We start from the raw sequence: 14562 nt of genomic DNA on the forward strand, positions 1-14562 counted from the left end.
TAGTTTATCAATTTCCTGATGATATTGTTCCTCGAGCTGATTTTAGCCTTAGTGTTCAGACAACGCTGTTTAAAAGAGTGTCCTGTTGAGTTCACTGTTGGACAGTGCTGTAGTGAGTTCCCCTGCAACATACCATCCAATTCTCAACCCATCTCACTGATACAGACTCTGGACACCTTACAACAGAGGTCCCCAACCCCGGGCCGCAGCCTATCTCCAGGCTTGTGTCAGCCTTCAATATTTTTCCTTCAAGATTTTTCTCCCTTTGCTTTGCATCTTTAGGCTGTCATAAGTAACGGGGGGAGGAGGGGGGAATGGTTATGGGAAGTGAGCTGGAGGTGTTACAAACCAGCACTGTATAAGCTGGGGTGGGGTACATTCTTGCTTAAGTTTCTATCCTATGCTATGCGCAGCTGCAACCCTTTATCAAACTATGTCAAGGTCAACGGACAGAAGCCTCATCACTACCTGGAGATGCCCACATGATGATATACACAACTTTTAATTGGATGAGCCAATTGAACTATTGTGGGTGGGAACGTTGCCATTACTTTGTATATGTGATTTACATGCCCATTTTCTCAGATTCAGAATTCTTTTGTTGCTACCACTTGATTTCCAGTAAAAGATATCTTTTCTCTGATTATAGGAGTATAAGTATTTCTTTCTTGGATTTTGAATGGAGCACCAGCTGACAGCTTAAACCATTGGGAACCGGGCCACAGAAGTGGCAGGTAAACATATGTGTGCACATTCATCCCCACTTGTGGAAACAGTGGGTGCGCACATACATGCGTGCTCCATTTGCATGAGAGGCAGGCGCATGCTTAGGGAGCTAGGCTAATTTATACTATATTGCACCTATTCTGTACAGAGTATTTTGTGTATTTACATTATGCTGCAGAATTTACATTCAACTCAAGGCACTGGGTTTGGCCTTTAACTTCTAAATTGGCTTAATCCATGCTGTCTGAAGGACTGCTTAAGAGTCAAACAGAGCAAGAAGATCAATATTTGACTGATCAATAACAGCTATTACATTGGCTGGTGGGGGGGTAATGGGCTGTCTCAATCAAAATTCAGTTGTTTTAGAAATACATCAATCATTACTGGTTCTCAAGGGAAACTTTTAGGAGATATAATTAATAATGTGTTTTAGAACCAGGCCTCATGGCAACTGCGAAATTCTTACTATGCTAAATTCTCCATGGCCTCTTAATCACTTTAAGGCTCAACCAGGACCTAAATTATAGCAAAATCGAATCATTCTAACTTAATGCTAGGTGCAAATATAGCGAAACAAATGAGTAGATGTCTCAAGCAAGCAAACTACACAATAGAAAAGTAATACTTGTTTTCCGAAATAATTTTGTGAAACCTTCTTTCCTAGTGATTCTGCCAGCTTTCTCCAAACCAGTATTCTCCAGATGTATTTAAACTACAGCTCTCAACATTCTTAACCAATACTGTATGGCTGTTGGAAAAGGTCAGCACCTTATTCTTCAGTGCACAGAATGCAGTGCAGTCCAATGCATTATACTCAGAATTAATGAAGGTGAATTCAATCATTCTTGCTCTCAAGTACATAGGACTGCAACTTTGACCATTTAGAATCTCCCTAATATTTCATTCATTATCCCTTTATTCAAATTATTTTTCAGAAAAAGGCAAGGATGTAAACAAACATTAACCCTTCTAAAATTCTTATGAAACAACCACCCTATTTTTATACAGAAGAGAGGCTGGATAGATATAAAAAATGAATTCAATATTTTAAAGTATTTTTTAAATCTTCCGTTGTACATGATTAAAGGAAATTTCCCAGTATTTCTAAACTTGTCTTAAAATATATTGTTTTTTAAGATTTTGTATTTGTAATTGCATTTGTAACAGCTTTTTTAAATGGTGTCATTTTCTGTCAACACTAACCTCTCCAGTGATTTTAGTGAAACAAGTATTTCAATAAATTTCTATCAATAAAGCCTTTAATATATAATTTTAAAAGTAACACATATAAATCTTAGCTGATTCACATTGCATGAGATAATTGATTTCACTAAAGAGTTGGTGGCTGATTGCATATGAATACTAATGAAAAATTGGTGAATTTTGTGTGTGTGTACAGATTATTGCAGTGGACACAACTGGTTTCACTTCTGCCTGTTTCTGCCTCATTATCTACAATCCTACACACATGTATATCTATTTTGTTTTTTTAACTACTGTGGTTCTCTATATTTAACTAGTATACTTGTGCTTGATCATCCCCATACTGGTCCCCATGTAGTTTTTCTACAACACCAGTAATGATTATAGATGTATCTACTGCTGGTAGAGCATCTCTGATATGAGTCTATTTGCTTCTGTAATGATAAATTAAGCTTAAATCTACTTTTAGATTTTAAAAAATATTTTTAAAAAACTTATATATACACACCATGTGTGCACTAGATGTTCTTAAAATATTAAGATAAAATCATACAAATGGATTTGGAGTAACTGATGTTTCCTTAGACCAAGGATCTTCAAACTTGGCAAGTTTAAGACTTGTGGACTTCAACTCCCAGAATTCCTGAGCTAACATGACTGGAAGAGGAATTCTGGGAGTTGAAGTCTACAAGACCCCTGCCTTAGACAGAATAGTTTAACAATGTGATCTGTAGCACTCTCCACGTGTTTAAAGCACTAATAAACAGCACAACATGCCACAGAGAAATAAAGGCAAGAAATTAAAACAAACTTAAAACTTTTACTCCACAGAATTCTCCTCTTACCCATTTACTTTTTCAGACTTATGAAAAGCAGTTAAAAAGCCATTAACACAAACATTGTCATATTTAGAGAGAAATATCACGTTCAAGATCTGATCTAGGAATTCGAAACAAAACAAAACTACCGTCCCCATTATTCTAATGAAGGCCACGCGGGATTGCAACCCCAGAATGCTCAAGTCCTCCAGTCATCCTGTGCTCATTGGAAATGCTGGAAATTAAAACCCAAGGCATTTATTTGAATGATATTTATTTGGAGAAGGCGGTCCTAACGGGGAAATCCTGGAAAGAAAACAGACCCGTTGTGCTGAAAGAGATGGACTGTTTCATGGGCAGATTCCTTTTTTAAAAAATAATCCGATATAATTTTATTAGACAAAAAACGAACGGTGCTTTCCCCCCCTCCCCCCATCTCTCTGAAGGATTCGGTAAAGAGGTGAAGAGGTTCGCCTCGGATAGTTTCTCCCTCCCCTCCCATCCTCTCTTTTTGAAATGAAACTACTGCTGATTCTCCTCCCCCTAAACAAGCATCTCCCAAACTGGGCTGAATATCAAATGCAAACTTAAAGAGCCGCTGCCGCCCCAGAGGCTTCTAGCCGGCTTCGTTTCAGCGTCCATCCCCCAAATCTCCCACCTAGGGCTTGAAATAAATTCCTAGTTTGACCTTCTCGGTGAGCGGCCACACCGCTCCCGCAGAACAACACGCAGCCTCGGCTTCGCCGTTTGACGTCCCTCCCTTCCTTCCTTTCCCACCCACCGCCCTCCTGCACTCCCCGGGTGCTGGTTTCCAAGGCGAAGACACCCTCCGGACTCCGCGACCCGGTCTGCTTCCTACCGCGGTCGAGAAAGCGCCCAGCGGGCATCTCCCGGCTGACGGATCGCCAGCTGCTACCTTTGCCCAGGTCGGGGCAGCATTGGGCGCGTCCCCGGATCCCGCCACCTCAATGCAAGGCGAAGCCATCTGAACGTACCTTAATAATACTGCTCCTCCGAGGGGTGGCCCGGGCCGCTTCCAGAAGCCCGGCGTCCGAGTCGGTTGCCAGGGTGCTGGCAAAGCGCTCCGCGGCGACGGTACCGGTACCGGCAAGCAAGACTCCGCTCCTCCGTTCTTTTCTCTTCCCTAGAGACGCCGCGGACATCTCAAAGGCTCCGGGCTCCGAAGACATCTCCGTGTCTTCCTCGCCCTTGGGAGTGATCACGGTCGGAGGTTCTCGATTCCCCGAGCCTTGGGCCATGGCGGGTCCCGCTCCACCAAGCGGAGTCTCAACTTAGCGGAGGCCACTTCGACAAAAGGAGCGGAGAGAAAAGCCCCGCGAGTCAGACCCGCTTTCACTGCAGTGCAGCGGACCCCCCAAGTTTCTCCGGGAGAGTCATTGGGTTCGCGCGGTTCAAAATCCCCGGCTGACTCGGTGAGCCCCAAGGCTAGTTGTCCATGCGCGGCTGTATGAGAGCGGCGGTGGCAGGGGAGGGGCAGGAAGGCGCTAAACTTGGACAATGAGGGAGTTTTCTAGCCGCAGAGAATTACAAAGCAACAACCATCCCCCTCACACGCCCATCCAAACGGAGACTCTCTTTCTTGCCGTCTGAGATTAATACGCGCGTCTCATACATATATAGATATATATATATATATATATATATATGATACAGTTATATCTAGACAAAGAGCCTGTATAATATATATAGGTACGTAGGTAGGTGGGTAAATAAGGAGGTAAATAGAGAAAGAGATAGACGCGCTGATCTCAAGTACGCGCCAAGGAAGACGCTCTGAGCCATGCGAAGCCCGCCAACCAGCAGGAAGTGCAGCCGTTCAGACTCTTTTCGCCTGTGACAGAGCCTGACTGCTTTTGACAGACGAGACTGATAGACGTCAACCAGGGCCAGTAATCGCGGGAGAAACCTTTTTGACCGGAGCCGGCGCGGCCTATCGTTGTCCCGCGGGGCGTGGTCAAGGCATACTGTGCGCGCGTTTCTGCGCGCGCGCGCGCACGGGGGCTGGTGTACATTGAAAGAGAAAGGCGGACTTGTTTTTCGTTGAGAGCGGGTGTCAGTAATTGAGCACACGTTTATAATAGCTTTTTTTTTCAATTTATATTGCTTGCGAGATCCTTTGGCAGTTGTTATACTGAAAGGCACTATAGAATACCAGCAATAAATAAAGATGACATGCAATGAAAAGTCTTGGACAGGTAGCCTGCTAAATCGAGTAGATGGCAGATAAATCTATTTGGCAAGGGCATTCTACATATAGAGTAACCTCGTGGAAAAGATGTTCTTGTACTTACCTGCTGCATCTTACTGTCGTTTGCTTTTGGAAGGATACAGATCCTTCCAAAATAGTTTAAAATACAGTATAATCAAAATTTAAAAATTAAAAGTTGTCAACAAGTGATTCTCTTACACACCCTTTCCAACCTGTTATGTTCAAGTTAAACAGCACCTGCACCTCCCTTTGCCTCCTGTAAACATGATATTCATCTATCTGGTAGAAGGACCACCACTCAAACCCTGGGCAAAGCTGAACTTAAAATGATAATGCCTGGACCTTTTCTTTCTTACGAAAGGCATTTTCTTTTTCAGGATGAAATGCTGCTTGGTGCAATATCTATTTGTTTAGTGATATCTATTTGTTTTGTTTGACAATTTTTGGGCAATGCCTTTTTAATACTATCTTTGTAGTGTTGGAAGAATTATCCTTCTGGGTTCAGTTCCAAGTGGGGAAAAAGACACTGGAAACATGGAGGCTATTTGGAAAGATGGTTTAATGGTGGACAGGACCACATGGCTTGGAGCTCCAAAGGAAGATGATCACATGCTTCAAGGTGAAGGAAAAGGGAAGGGCTGAGATGCTGAGAGTGCCTGGTTGTATACCCTCTGTTGAGATTTGAATTTGAGCTTGTATTCCGATTGGTTGTGAGACTTCCATGGGGCCATGCAGTGGCAACTCTGTAGGCTGTCCTGAGTTCCAGGCTTGGTTGAGCCTTGCTCGATGATGATGATGTAATGAAAAGGGCTTTGGGCCATTGCTATAGCTTTACCTGGAGATCTTTGTTGTGTAAAATATTCTGGCCCAGGCCTTAATGGCCCACACATTAACAAAGGTGAGGGTGAGCTTCTATTTCTGAGTTTCTACTCTAAAAATAAATATTCTGCCTTTTTAATATTTCCTACGGTATTTTAATTTTCTAGGAGAGGGTGGGTGCTAACTTCCTACAGTAGCATACAAACTTTCTGGAGAAATAAAATTGATTTTTCCTGCAGATGTAGGAAGTTTTCAAGCCAATGATCAGGAATGATGGATTGCAGTCTAATAATTGAAGACCATAATTTCACTATCAATGGCATAATTTAAAAGAAGGTAAATCTCAACTGATCCGATAGTGTTGGATTGACATGCAAATGAGAGGAGAAAGAACACCCATTTTCTCTATTACTTCCAAGTTATTTGAGAAGTGTTACTATTTTTTTTTCACATTGTGCTTCCCTATGTAATATTTTACAGTGGTCCAGATATCTAGGGTGAATGCCCTGACTATCTATTCACAGAAATAAACCATTGAACAGATAGATTAACTGTAAACAGATAGATTAACATTAACGTAAACTGAAAAGAGAGCAACATATAGAAACATGTAGAAGTCTGCAGATTAGTTATACTATACTTTAAGAATTATTGTGGTGATGTGAGGGGACAGAATATCAAGTGACATTTCAGTACACTGCAAAGTCATCAATACTGTAGATCTGTCAAGTTCCTTTCCTACATCAGCTATTCAACTGATGGAGCAGGAGTCAAATTATTATACCCAAGAGGGCAAATCTAGTACAGATGTCAGAATTGTTTGAACAAAGTTATCACACCAAAATATAAGTATGGGTATGGGTTCTAAACCATAGGAAACCATCGTCATTATCTGTACATTTAGAAGGGTAGCCAGTTAATCTGTTGCAACCAGTGACAACATTGGCAGCTGAAAAACACAAGGCTGTAAATTATCCCAGGCCTCTTTTATTATTTTGGACAGATACCTCCATTTCATTGCTTTAGTTCAATAAAACTGCACTTGCTGTCAGCAGCCTTCATTTATTAAAGCACGATCTACTCCAATATCTCTAATAATAAGTTTATATTCACCAGCAGTGGAAGAATAGAGCCTATTAAAGAATTTTGAAATGTGATATTTGTCAAAATAATGTGGTCTTTGTATTCTGGGTATGGACCACTGCAAGTTATTTTATTCTATTTTTTGTGAGATAGAAATTAAAAAATGTATATAATTTAGAAAATGCAGTTAAGGCTTCAGTTTAACCTGTTAGTCATGCATTAGTGCTAATAGTTGATTGAAACATTGTGTTTTAGTTTATTATACTAATAACTACAAACAATTCTCCAAACAATTTAAAGTTATTTAAAACAGTAAGAATGTCAAAATAATACATTAATAAATACAATGTAAATAAATACATTAATAAATACATTAACAAATTAATAAATACAACACAATAAATCCAATTTAATGAACAAATGTTAATAAAACATAAAAATATATAAAAACAATCTTGCTAGCAAAATGTTGGGACCTAAAGTATTATTACTGTAATTATGTTTAGGAATGATTTTATAATAATGTAATCATGGATGTTTTACATTTCCGTATTTGTAAGCTGTTGAGGGTAATTTTGATTGTAGCAGAGTAGAATATGTTCAATTTTAAATAAACAAATGAAATTAAAATGTAGTACTGTATAAAAATTCCTGAAAGAAAAAAAGTAAGCCACTTGCTGAATTCAACATATTATTGTCATGGATTACAAATTTTAATTTCAAGAAATCCAGAGTAGAGGACTCTCTGGGTTCAGATAACATAGTAAACCTACTTTAACAACTTCATATAGGGGGCAAGGAGAATAATGATGCCCTACATCAATTTGGCTTTTGAGGCTTAATGAGTTCTCTGAAGTCAGCCATAGGAATGTGGTATTAATCTAGATGCCGTGTGTTAGCAGCACAGTAATGTTGTGTACCCCTGATCTGGTTGATTTGATTTGGATTGACTTGGCGCATTACCTGATACAAGATAGCAACTATAAATCAGACTAATATTTTAATTTCTTATTAGTACATTTTAGGTGAATGAAGAATTGCTATGTTAAAAAGCATGCAATACAAAACATTATAAACAAGAATGGAACTTCCATATACTGCAGAGCATGTTACTAAGCATGATTTGTATTTTTGCATTTATATTTTTCCATTAATTTGCAAACTAGAAACTGAACACCTTTGTGGTTGCATATATTTGGATTAAAAGGATGCCCTTAATGTTTGCTAGAGGAGGATTGGCAGGAGAGAGTAATAGGGATTAAAATGGGCTAGATAATTATGAGAAATAGGCAAGACCAAATTAATTGTATAAGTGGTGCAGTTTTTTTTCTTTTTTCTTGATTTTGGGCAGTCTTCATTTTTAAATATATACTTATTATAAAGTTCATTTTACTGTTTTCACTGAATAAATACTGTAGAACGGTATCAATTTTGCCATTTTTTTTAGCAATTGTAAAAAACATGCAGTGATGCAATCAGGCCAGAAAAGGAGTTGCTGAACCCTAATTTAGAATGGTGGGGAGAAACATTGCAGTTGAGATTTGTTATTATATCTGTTGGTTGGTTAATTCAGTAAAGGAGATTTATATTCTAGGCTCAGAATACATTATTTGAGTCATTTTTCCCTCTGTTGCTCATTGCTCAGTTAAACAACAAATGCCTTCGTTCAGAGTTCTAAAAAGAAAGAAAAATATTTTGCAAACAAGGCAAGAGTATTGTGTGTTAAATTAATTGTGCATTGTGCAAGTCCAGTGCAAGGGGGGGCAAGTCCAATGCAAGGGGGGGCAACACCCTTTTTTATAGCTATGTATAATAACAACTTTGCAAAAGCCTACTTCTATAAATCTCAAGTTTAGCTTTCCAAATATGATATAGCCCTAATTTCACTTTCTAACTGGTATGCTTTATCTCTGTTGCTAGAATCATAACAGTTTCTTCTCATTCCTTTCTTATCTGTTTGCATGACTTTATGTCACCCCTCTATAATGTTGACATACTACCTTCTCTTCTAAATTCAGTTTTTTTAATAACTACTGCCTAACAACACCTAGGAGATGAACATTAGAGAATATTTGGGCCAAAGCAGTTTTAAAAAAAACTAAAACATTTAATTTAAACATTACAATGCTTAGCTTCATACTTGTTTTCATTCTTCTCTAAATAACATTCCTTCATTTATTGATCCTGGACTGTTTCTTCTTAAATGTGCATTTTAAAGGCTAAATATCTACTTTGAAATGAAGTGTCAACATAGCACTTTTGTAAAAAGATATTTTACACATTGGAGAACTGCACACGTTGCAACATATTTTTTCTACAGGTGATTCCATAACCTAGATTTTTAATACTTCTGGTTTATTGATTTTCCAGAAAAGAATAGCAATGATGAAACATTCCTGACAGCATGCATTTAAAATGTATCCAACCGCCAGACATAAATGTAATCAAATCAGTAATATTACTCTCTGAGGAAACATTATAGGTCAGACTTTGACTAAGAGATGTTAGAACATAAGGAGAAAAAAATACTACTAATAAAGAATGGAGAGCATTGTAACTGACAATTTTTAATGGCTATTACACAAAACAGCTTTAAAACAGAATAATCTAGAAATGAAATGATTTTTCTGATTATTTTTTGCAACTGCAATTATAGTGTCCAAATCGATATAAATATGTTATGCTATCCAAGACTATTGGATATGTGGATCGAGTATGTGCCTATTTCTTAAAAAAGCTTTCCATTGCTATAGCAGAACCTCTAAGCATAATCTTTGAAAAATCTTTCAGGACCAGCTCCTTGCCAAAACAATGGTCACAAGCAATGGTCATCCCCATCTTCAAAAAGGGAGACCCCAGCTTAGTTGAAAATTACAGACCAATCTCTTTAGGTTGCATCACCTGCAAAGTCATGGAATCTATTATTAATCAATCCATTACCCTCCACTTAGAGACAAACAACCTACTCTCTAATAAACAATTTTGTTTCAGAAAAAAATTATCCTATAATCTGCAACTCCTACACTGCAAAAACCTATGGACTACACAACTAGGTCAGGGCAAAGCAATAGACGCTATTTCCATAGACTTCTGCAAAGCCTTTGATTCAGTGGTACATGACAAACTACTTCTAAAATTAAAATCTTATTGCATCTCCGGACACCTGCATGATTGGATAGCTGCATTCCTGTCAAACAGGCAACAAATGGTCAAAATAGAGAGTGCCCTATCAAATCCCATACCTGTCAACAGCGATGTGCCCCAAGGCAGCGTTCTAGGACCTACTCTCTTTATATTTTACATAAATGACCTTTGTGATCATATTAAAAGCAACTGTGTTCTTTTCGCTGATGATGTAAAGCTTTTCAACACCACCAACAATACTACTACCCTACAAAAAGACCTTGACTATGTGTCAGAATGGTCAAGCAAGTGGCAAATCTCAACAAACAAATGTTCTGTCTTACATATTGGCAAAAAAAATCAGAAAATACAAGCTGAATGTACATGACCTTGTAGATGACCCCACTTTGCCAAGGACCTTGGAGTACTCATCTCTAATGATTTAGGGCTCACTGTAACAACATAGCCAAAAAACCATTAAGAGTTGTAAACCTAATCCTGTGTAGCTTTTTCTCTGGTAATATTATACTATAAACTAGAGCATACAAAACATTTGCTAGACCCGTTCTTGAATACAGCTCATCTGTCTGGTACCTATATTGCGTATTGGACATTAACACAATTGAGAGAGTACAGAGATATTTCACAAGAAGAGCCCTCCACTCCACTACTTGCAACAGAATACCTTATGCCACCAGACTTTAAATTTTAGGCTTAGACAACTTAGAGCTACGCTGACTTCAGTTCAACCTAACCATAGTACACAAAATTATCCATTGCAATGTCCTACTCAGCAATGACTACTTCAACTTCAACCACAACAATACATGAGCACATAATAGGTGCAAACTCAAGGTAAACTGCACTAAATTTGATTGCAGGAAATATGACTTCAGAAACAGAGTGGTCAATGCCTGGAATATTCTACCTGACTCTGTGGTTTCTTTCCAAAACCCCCAAAACTTTAATCTTAGACTGTCTACTGTTGACCTCACCCCATTCCTAAGAGGTCTTTAAGGGGCATGCATATGTGCACCAACATGCCTATTGTCCCTGTCCTAATCCTCCCTTTTATTCTTATTCATTTCGTGTATTAATAATCGTGTTTATACTTATATCTGTTATCTAATACATGCTCGACAAATAAATAAAATAAAAATAAGTATTTGTAAATGTTCTAAAACATAACTAATATGTCAAGTTTCCAGCCACCATTTCCCATAGAAAATGGTTCAGAAAGTTAAAGGGAAAAAGCAGAAGAGGGAATTACAGAAGAAAAATTGAAAGAGGGAGGGGGATAAAATAAATGACTGGAATGAGAAAGGGAGGGAAATAATAACAGGAAAAAAGAGAATTAAGAGAAAGGACCAGAAAGGAAATAGAAACATGAAACAAACAAGAATGAAAAGAAATTACATAGTTAAGAGAATGAGGGACAATGGGTAAAAGAATAATATTGAAGAAGATTCTGTAAAGTAATGTGCTGTGATATATAAGAATAAGGAATTGAAGGAAAGATTTTTTATAATTAATTGAACAGATTAGTATTTTTGTAATATATAGGTGATTCATAAGGTGATTGAGAGAAAGAATACCATGCGGAATCTGATCTAAAATATATGGGAGGAGGGCTTTGCCGTCCTATATATAAAAGGCACTACAGACAAAATCAGCAAGAGCCTCCAAAAACACAACATTAAAACAGCATTCTGCACAAAAATATCCACCATCCTAAGAAACCCCAAAGACAAAATCGAATTAGAAAACCAAGGAGTATACGAAATCCCTTGCACTGCCTGTCTCACCACATACATTGGACAAACTAACAGAAGAATAAGTGCACGCACTGAAGAACATAAGAACTCAATCAAAAAAGAAGAACGGACCTCTTCCCTGGTCCAACACCTCAAAGCCACAGGACATGAGATTGACTTTAAAAATACCAGAACTATCGCCAAAACCGAACACTTCAATAGCAGAATAATCAGAGAAGCCATAGAGATAGAAAAGCGCCCACACAGCATGAATAAACGAGATGACACCTCCCGCCTACCAGCCATTTGGAAACCCACCCTCATGAACAGATGAGTACCTAACATGAAAAATGACACCAGACCCACACCCATGAGATGATGCCACCACCACACTTCCACGCAGAAAGCAGACTCACACCCACACAGAAGATGAGACATGACCACGGACCAGAAGCCGCACTGCAGCTGCATCACTACCCACTTCAAACCACTCCGAGCCATACATGAAGCAAACTGACACCCACCATGAAGATGCAGCACGACCACGAACTCGAAGCCAAACAGCAGGATCACAGCTCACCAGCTCAAATCCACCAGCAACTAAGACTAACCTGAGCACAACCAAGCCCCCACCTGAACAGAACACGCCTCCAGCCAATCAGAACACAGCCAACCCCCCAACCAATCAGAACACAGCCAAACCCCCTACCAATGAGAACACCCCCCCACCCAATCAGAACACAGCCAACCCCCCACCTAATCAAGTCACATTCCCACTAGCAGTTAAAAGGAAGAAGCAGCTGCAAGCTCACATCACTCTGAGAAGCACAGAGCCGAAGACACAAGCCTGAAGATGATGAATGAGACTTCATCGAAACGTTGCCTAGATACTTCCAATCTTACGTGGGAGAAAACCCGAATAACCAAAGATCCATATATACATGCATATATATAATGAATATAGAAAAGAAATAAGAATCCTAGATAATATTGTAAAGCAAGATATGAGAATATTTTAAGAAAAATGAAACATGTTAAGCTGTGAACTGAAATTTGATAAAATAGGTTTAATGAATATAATATTTGGGAATATTTAAAAGAAAATAGAATAAGTAATAATGTGACATGAATTTGAACAAGAAAGATAAGATATATAACCACAGTCATGTTTGTATTGAAATGTAAAAACCTGGAACCACATTGCTTGCCAAAAGAGATGTTTATATATGTATGTATGTATGTATGTATATGTGTATATATATATATGTATATACACACACATAAAAACAAAAGAAGAATTTGAATAATGAAATTATTATGTATGTTTAAACAATATGGTGATTGGCATTAGAAGAAGGTATTGGAATGCTGAATAATTAAACAATGGAGGATTATAAACTATTATAAATATGCGTATCAATATTAGAATCATATATACAAATGTGATGAATGTAAGGGATGTGATTAATGTTGTTATTTCTGTTTGCACCAAAATGTGTGATGATTAGGTGCTACACTGTTTATGTATTGATGACTATAAGTAGAATAAATTTTAAAAAACTTGAAAAGAATTAAAATAGTTAAAGTGCATTATAACTATCAACAGCCAACTCTTGCTAATAAAGTGAGACCCTTTAGCAGAGAGTCATTTAAGCTCTCCAGAAAGAGCACACCCAGGAAAAGCAATCCTTAGATCCATTTGCACCACTTAAAGACACCTGCTGGTCTCACTCACCTCACAAGATATCCTAAGGAACTCATCCAGATTTAAGGAAAAATCACATGCCCCCCCAGAAAGGCAGTAAAAAAATTAGTGCCAAGCTTGCATCCTTGGAAGTACACCCCAAAAGGACAGTGCCAGATAACACTAAAGCAGTGAAGGAAGACCCCCTCCCCAGATAGAAAAAGAAACCATGAGGCAGGAAAAAATTCAAACACATACAAATAATTAAATCACAATAGTAGCTGTTGCTAAACCAATTAGCAGAACAAATAGACACAGGAACTAGCCAGATTTCTCAAACCAGTTTCTTTTCAGGAACAGAAATTAATCTTTGTCCTTCCAAACAAAGCTGAATAGGGAACATTATCCCATCAATAAACACAGGATTAAATGTCACCAAGCGCAGAATTAAACTTCACCAAAAACCAGTTTTAGATCAAAACTCAGAAAGGGTTTTGAATGTCAACCTTTCTAGCTACCCAAGAAGCTTTGCTGAATGTCATTCATGTTGGTTCCTTGTCATTAAAAGCTTCTTTCCAGCAGCTCTGCTTTGTTATTCAATTATTTATTCAAAGTGCTAATTCCAACAGGGGACTATTTCCTCCCAACAGCAGTGTAAAAAGTCAAGCTGTCAGGTTTCCAAGTGAAATGGCTACACATATGTCAATTTTGGGCTCACAAGCAAAGTACCAGCAAAGGAGAGAAACTCCAGAGAAGCTCCAGAGATAGAAATTCTAGTCCTGCCAAGAATGTAATAAGGGTTAATGGAGAGGCAGTTTCTGTATGCAACAACACCAGAATATTTCCTTCCTGCCTTCCTTACAGGGTTAGGCCAGTAAAGTGGAAAAAAACAAAAGGAGATTTCTTCCAACAACCGGTTCTCCAAGCTGCTTAGAAAGTTAACAACAGGTTCTACCAAATATATATGAACTGCTTAGAAAGTTAACAACACGTTCTACCAAATATATATGAACCGGTAGAATCCAACCCACCTGTGCCTTTTTCCTTCACTAATTACATATGTTGCAATTAGGTTCCCCTACTCCTTACCATGATGCTCTTCCTGAGAGGGGCACTTAGTCC

At 38.4% G+C, this 14562-nt stretch overlaps 1 protein-coding gene across 1 annotated transcript in view; it reads right to left on the bottom strand.

Moving 5' to 3' along the window:
- The window catches only part of PLCL1 (phospholipase C like 1 (inactive)), a 234921-nt gene extending 230455 nt beyond the window's left edge, over positions 1-4466 (bottom strand). Inside the window, exon 1 of the mRNA XM_026696842.2 lies at positions 3743-4466. Coding sequence (XP_026552627.2) covers positions 3743-4006 — 264 coding nt within the window. The 5' untranslated portion in view covers positions 4007-4466. The remainder of the gene's footprint in view (positions 1-3742) is intronic.
- Between the last annotated feature and the right edge of the window lie 10096 nt (positions 4467-14562).

This window comes from Pseudonaja textilis, chromosome 1 (assembly GCF_049901715.1).
Source record: "Pseudonaja textilis isolate UNSWEBS1 chromosome 1, rPseTex1.2, whole genome shotgun sequence".
Lineage (NCBI taxonomy): Eukaryota > Metazoa > Chordata > Lepidosauria > Squamata > Elapidae > Pseudonaja > Pseudonaja textilis.